At 58.1% G+C, this 6,913-nt stretch overlaps 1 protein-coding gene across 1 annotated transcript; it reads left to right on the forward strand.

The window, feature by feature from the left end:
- The first annotated feature begins 530 nt into the window (after window positions 1-530).
- Window positions 531-4,069, forward strand: C23H1orf216 (chromosome 23 C1orf216 homolog). Its single transcript, XM_012570675.4, has 2 exons — window positions 531-661; window positions 1,798-4,069. The coding sequence occupies exon 2, from the start codon at window positions 1,814-1,816 to the stop codon at window positions 2,621-2,623; it is 810 nt and encodes a 269-aa protein (XP_012426129.2). The 5' UTR covers window positions 531-661; window positions 1,798-1,813; the 3' UTR covers window positions 2,624-4,069.
- Window positions 4,070-6,913: the final 2,844 nt, after the last annotated feature.

Raw genomic sequence — 6,913 nt, forward strand, 5'->3', positions numbered from 1 at the left:
GCACTCAGCTCCGGCCCCATCCCCACGGGGACCTGCTGAGCCTCACGGGACCCACGGGCCGGTGGGAAGGAGCCAGAGAGCCCCAATGCAGCCACGCCACCCGTGTCGGGGAGCTCCCACCAGCACCCACCCAGCGCTGCCTGTGCGTGCCGGGAGGCTCCAGGTCCTTCTCCCTTCCCCCCTTTCCCTCCTTTCGTGGGGGACAACGGTGGGATTTTCCCAGGGATGCTGTGGGTGAACGTGGACCCATAGGGATACACACAGTCACGGCAGCGGGGGGCACCGGGCAGGACCGGGCGGCCCCGAGAGCGCGGGCACCCCCCTGAGCATCCTCGTTCTCCCCAAGCACACCCTCACTCCGTCAGGATCCCTGTCCCCCCATAACATCCCTGTCCCAAATAGCATCCCTGTCCCCCATAGCATCCCTGTCCCCCCATAACATCCCTGTCCCCCCCTCATCATCCCTGTCCCCCCTCAGCATCCCTGTCCCCCCTCAGCATCCCTGTCCCCCCCAGCAGCTCCGCCGGCGCTGTCGGAAGTGCGGCGGTGACACCTCCCCACGCGTGGCCGCTTCCGCTCCCGCTCCCACCCGCGGCGGCGGCGGCGCACGGAGCCGGGGCCGGTACCGGGACCGGGGCTGGAGCAGGGCTGGACCGGGCCGGTGAGTGCTCGGGGCGGGCGGTGCGAGCGGAGCGGAGCGGAGCGGCGGCTCCCGGGGGTCGCCCCTGGCCGGGTGCAGGTCCAGGGGGATCCCGCGGGGGCTCTGCGGGGCTGGGACCCCCGTGCGGGGCTCCGCGGGGCTCTGCGGGGCTCTGCGGGGCTCCGCAGGGTGGGGATGCTCCGACCCGTCTCTCCCCGCGCATCCCCCGGCACAGCAGCCCGGCCCCGCCCGGGTGGGGTGTAGCGGATTTATGGGGGTGTCACCATCCCTGGACCCGGCAGATGTCACTGCGGGGGCTGCGGGATGAGGGTCCCGGGGTTCCAGGCCTCTGCAGCACCCTGAGCTGGGGTCCTGCACCCCTCCCGGTGCCCCGCTGCTGGCCGGGGTCAGCCCGGGCCACCCGATGGGTTCCCTGCCACTGCTGTGAGCTGTGGGACAGGGCTGGAGGGCGCCTCTCGCTGCCAGTGACCCGGCAAGGAGCGCTGGGATAACCATCCCTTTTCTGGGCCAGTCTGTTCCCAGTTCTGCAGGGAAGAAGGACAATGGGGTCACCAGTTTGGGTACCACGCTGGTGCAGGGCTGGTGACAGAGGTTGTGCAGAGGAGCCCAGGCAGTCTCAGCTGCTGAGAGACTTTTATTGCTGTTGGGAAAGCATCTCCTTCCAAGCACACCTTCACCAGCATGGAATTAATTGCATCAGGCACAGCCCAAATGCTGCCAGCAGCACGTGCAGCTGCGTGCCTGTGCCCTGTGATGCCCTTTGGCATCACCCAAGGGATGCTGCAGGAGCACGGCTTGGACTGGAGCTCTCAGGGAAGATGGATGGGATGGGAGGTGGCTCCTTGAGCTTCTGCATCAGGTGGGAAGATGCCCTTAGATGGGTGGCAAGGAGGGGGAACCAAATGAGCTTTAACACCTCTTCAACACAATCCATTCCATGATTCCATGATGTTGCATGGGGCCATGCTGAGAGCAGCATCCAAACACCCAGGATCACTGACCCCATGATAGGTCCAATGCTTTAAAGAGGTAAATAAAGTAATGAGCGTGTTTTTCCCCACTGGTGCTGCCCCGAGCTCTGGCTGTGCCAGCCCAGGTGCCCACAGGCGTGTCACGGCTCCGTGTCTCTCTTGCAGGCAGGACACTGCTGAGATGTTTGCTGTGTGCCCAGCAAACGCCCCGTTCCGGCAGGGCCAGGGGGGCCCAGTGCTGGGCACAGCCCTCCCCGGGGCGGGACATGGGCCGGACTCCAACTCCAACTTCGTGTGTGACAGCAACGAGAACTGGAGCCAGGCAGCGCCGGGCTGCCCGCCCGAGGAGGGCTCCAGCCGGAGCGAAAACACCACAAATCCCTCTGATAATCTGCTGTTATTAATGCAGAGACAGATGGTCCAGGGCCGGCTCAGGGACAGCGCCCCGGGCCTGGGCGACACGCACCCCGAGCAGGGGGTGCGCAGCCCCCCCGAGGGAGCGGAGGTCAGCGGGGCAGGGGGACAGGACCCTGCTGAGGAGGGGCCCGGGGGATGTGCGAAGCCCCCGAGCTCCCCTGCGGAGGACAACGGCTACGCCAGCAGCTCCCTCAGCATCGACAGCCCCGACAGCACCTGCAGCACCCCCTGGGAGCCTCCCGCCTGTGCCCCCCGAGCCGAGAGCCCCCCTGAGGCAGGGCGGGCTGAGCCCGAGCTGGGCAGCCTCTTCCCGGCGCTGGCAGAGGCCGTGCAGCACCTCCAGGACAAGGAGCGCTTCAAGGAGCAGGAGAAGGAGAAGCACCACATCCAGCTGGTGATGTACCGGCGCCTGGCCCTGCTGCGCTGGATCCACGGCCTGCAGCAGAAAGTGCTGGACCAGCAGAACCGGCTGCAGGAGAGTTTCGACACCATCCTGGATAATCGCAAGGAGCTCATCCGCTGCATGCAGCAGGGCCCGGCCTGCGTCACCGCCGCGGCTGCTCCGGGTCCCTGAGGTGCCACCAGCCCAGCCCTCACCCTCCGGATGGTGTGGTGGCATCCCCATCCTGTGCCAAGCGCTCACCACCGCCCTGAGTGCCCACCCTGCCCTTCCCATCTCTCTCCAACGCATCCAAGAGTCCCTGAAGAGTTAATCTCCATCTTCCATTTGTTTTGTCCTGCAGCCAGGTCTGGGGTGGCACTGGGCTGGGTCCACCTCAGGACCATGGGGTTTGCTGAGCCTGAGGTGACCAGGCTCATCTTTAAACCTGATCTAGGCCATTGTTGAGCCTGGCTTAGCCAGGATGGCCGTGCTGGGGCTGCAGGGCAGTGAGGGCCCCATGGCAGTGAAGCTTCTAAACCTCCCTGGGCAAAGCACTTCCAGCATGTGCTGCATCCCCTCATCCCACCTGCATCAGGGCATCCCTGCAGCCACAGCCCAGCCCCTGGTAAAGGTTGCTTGTTGGTGAGAGTGAGGTGTCCTGGGCTGGGAGAGAGAAAAAAATCATTCTGAAAAGTGACCTCAGAATGCTGGAAAGTAAATTTAAGTCAAATGATCCAACACAATATATGTTTTTAATGGCAGTATTAGAGAAAAGTTAATTTAGGTCTGTGTGTATGTGCATGTCTGTCTGCTGTGGGCGATGCTCTCAGTGCATGATCCCAAAGCTGCTCATGAACTTGTGGTGTTGGTGTTTATATTAATTTATCATTTGGGAGCAAAAATAATTTCTTTTTTGAATCGGCATTTTATCCAGTGAGAACCCAAAGAACAATTGTCTTACCTAGAGATGGAAGAGGAGCTGCTGTGTGTGTTTGCTGTGCTTTGCTGTGTGTCCACAGGACACGCATTCCATTTTAGTTCTGATGTGGAGGAGCAGCAGTGGGCAGTGAGGGCTCAGCCAGAGGGCTCTGCACTCCCCATCCTGCCCCCATTGCCAAGCAAAGCCGGGCGCTGATTCCATTTCTCATCTGCAAAGGAGGGTGGTGAGGGGTTCCAGGGATTCCTCCCAGCCAAACTGCTGCCTGCCCTCAGAGGAGCTGCTTCCCCAGGAGCCCAGCGAGCAGCAGAACCTGCAATCCTGGTGGATCCTGGCACCCACCAGCTGCTCCTGCACTGTGGATAAACAACGATGGCCAAGCCCAGCGGTGCCCCACGGGCCAGGGGCAGCACCAGCCCCCTCCCGCCCCACATGGGGCACAGCTGGGCTCTGCTCCCCCAGCTGCTGCCAGTGCCACAGAAATCCTCTTCCAAAAAGGACATTTTAGTGGCAAAGGGTGCACTCAGCTCAAGGCAACCTGTGCCAGCACTGGAGGATTCTGGCAGCTTCCTGCAAGGCCCATGCTGCCCTCCCTCCCTTCTGCCTGCTCGTGTCCAGCGCCTGCTGCCTCTGTCATATCCCGGACCTGTGATCGTGGGCATGTTGCACACCTTAATAAAAGCCTTGGAGCTGAAGGAGCTGAGCCCCAGCTGGATTTGTTCTTTTCTTTCCCTTCCCGAGGCTGCCGGGCTGGGAGCAGCCACTCTGTGCTCGCCACGGGGGCTGGAGCATGCATAACTATAACTATAACTACAAATATAAATATAAATATAAATATAAATATAAATATAAATATAAATATAAATATAAATATAAATATAAATATAAATATAAATATAAATATAAATATAAATATTTGCCCAGGCGGGACTGTGGGTGAATGGCAGGTGGAGGGCACAGGTGTTGGCACCTTCCTCCCATCCCTGCATCCCTGGGCAGTTCACCCAGGCTCAATTTGTACAGGTTTTTTTTAAACAGCGGTGTGTGTTGCTCCTCCCCTCTCTCCCGTGGGGCAGCTGGGGTGCAGTCAGTGCAGGATTCACCTTCTGCCCCAGGAGAACCGGGGGGACCGGATTCCCGGTTCCCGATTCCCGGATTCCTGGCACCCTGCCTTAGTCTGGGGGCAGCTCCGGGTGATGGGGTGGCAGATAACAACACCTGAGTGTTGACCCAAAGGTGACTTTGCCTCAGGCTTCAGAGAGATTAACTAGAGATGAAAACCCGAGGCTGGAGCAGCCCTTTGAACCCTCTCTCACCTTTCCCCCCACCCTTTCCTGCTTCTCTTTTCCAGCCTCTGAGTCTGTGGGAATCCAGGGATGCAATTCAGGGATCCATGTACAGACACAGCAAGGCATGAAGGGCAGAGTGGCCACATTTTTCCATCCTCATCCGTGTTGGGAGGTTTGTCCAAACCCTCGGGGGTTCCACAGGGTGTGGGGTGCTCCTCTCTGAGCCCATTTCTCACCTCATCCACTTTCCATGGAGCCTGTGCTCCCTCAGCTTTGGGGGAACATGAGCCCTCCCAGCCCCGCAGCGGGACTGAGAGATTCTCTGTTTGTCTTGGTCAAATGCTTTACACAAATAATTATTTCCAAGGTAAATATTGTGAAAATCCAGATTATTTGCTCAAGAAATGAAAGAATAACTGCGGGAGCACATCAAAGAAGTGGATATGCTCTGGCAACAAGAGGCTTCCTCCCTGGTTATTGGGAGCCTGATGCTCCTGCCCCAGGACCTGGCTGGAGATGGCCAGAACTGATTTGCAAAATCAACTTCAGACAGAGCTTTTCTACCCCCTGCTCCCGTGCCCCAAATGAGATTTGGGAATTAATTAAAAACCCAACCAATTGCGGAGGGGAAAACCAACAAAGACACAAAATGCTGCAGGGTTGAGCCCAGGCCAGCTTGGAGGGGGCAGAGTCCCACCCCCAGGACAATCTGCCCGTGCTCAGCTCCCTGTGGGTGCAGCTCAGGTGGGATGGGTGCCACGGGCTGGGACAGGGATCTGACCCAGGTCTCCATGCCAGGGATTTCCCCATCCTCAGGGATTGCCAAACCTCCGTAAAGGGGTTGAATTCTCACCTCACAGAGGGATTAACCTGGCTCTCAGGAGCCCCAGACACCCCCAGGTGGGTGGGAATGCCAGCAGCAGGATCTGGAGCCATCCACTGGTCTGAGCAGAAACCTGGAGCCACGTTGGGGCTCCCCCCAACATGGGGGGATCTGAGCTATGGACCCCACGGCATCCAAGTCTGAATTCCCGTGCCTGACCCACGGCCCCTCTGGTTTTAAGGCCTCCTCTGAAAGTTTATTATTACTATTATATCAAATCCCTGTGACGCTGGGCCAGTTTTACTGCACAAAGCAGGGTTTGGCAAACGTTGCCTTGCTTTGAAAGTTAAAATAATGGCATTAAACTAAAAGCGAGTATTTATGAAGCTTTGGAGGGAAATATTTTACCTTGTAATTGGAATCCACTCTAACCCTTTCCAGTGTTTTGTGGGCTTAAAAAAAAGTCTTTAAAAATAAAATCGAATGATGTGATAACTGATGCAATGAAAGTACAAAAGAAAATTAATCATCTCAGGCCATTATCCAGAGATCCAGACCGGGACACACTTAAAGCACCCCAGGATCCCTTGTTTATTGTGTCTCAACGACTTCCAGATCCCACATGTTTGGTTTGCAGTGGGAAAAGGGCTTTCCCTGCTCTCAGCTGGGAAGGTGAGCACAGCTCCCCTCACCCCAGATGTCACACCCAGTGTGGTGAGGGGTCCCACCCCCCTGGGCACCCCGTGTCCCACTGTCACCATCCTCCCCAGGCTGCTCCCTGGGGCACGGGGGAGTGAGGCTGCCCAGAGAGATGAGCTCAGCCCTTATAGGATCCATATGTGCCACCGTGCTGGGAGCACCTGCCCCTGTCTGGGAGGTCCAGGAGGGTGGTGAGGAGCAGGGCAGCTCTGTCCTGCTGCTCCAGTCTCTCCACAGAGAGCTCCTCCTTGTCCAGCCAAGCTCCTTTTTCCTGCAGTGGCAATGACCAGTGGGAACTGGAGGGTTGGAGACAAATCCTGGGAGTTCACGTGGCCTGAGCCTTGGTGCATCCCTCCTGTTCCAGCAGCATCCACTGGGACAGAACCACCATTCACAGGATTTTTCAGGCTATTCTCACTCCCTGATGTTTTATATTTCATTTTAACTGCTCACACTGGTAGAACAAATACAGAAGAAATTTCTGCTTGAAACAGAGCAGAAGAGCACCAGTGCCAAGAGCTCAGGGTGGACAAGGTGGGAGGCAGGATTTGGAACACCAGGATCTTCCCCCTGCCTTGCACTGCTGGGGTGTCAGGACCCATTGCAAACCCTGATGCCCTTCCAGGGTATTTCTAAAATCTTGGAATGTGTTAAAATCTGATCACTGCAGCTGGAAATACGAACCTGGAGCTCCACAGGCAGAGCTGGACCACGCAGGGATGGGAGCAGCACAG

Source organism: Taeniopygia guttata, chromosome 23, assembly GCF_048771995.1.
Source record: "Taeniopygia guttata chromosome 23, bTaeGut7.mat, whole genome shotgun sequence".
Classification (NCBI taxonomy): domain Eukaryota; kingdom Metazoa; phylum Chordata; class Aves; order Passeriformes; family Estrildidae; genus Taeniopygia; species Taeniopygia guttata.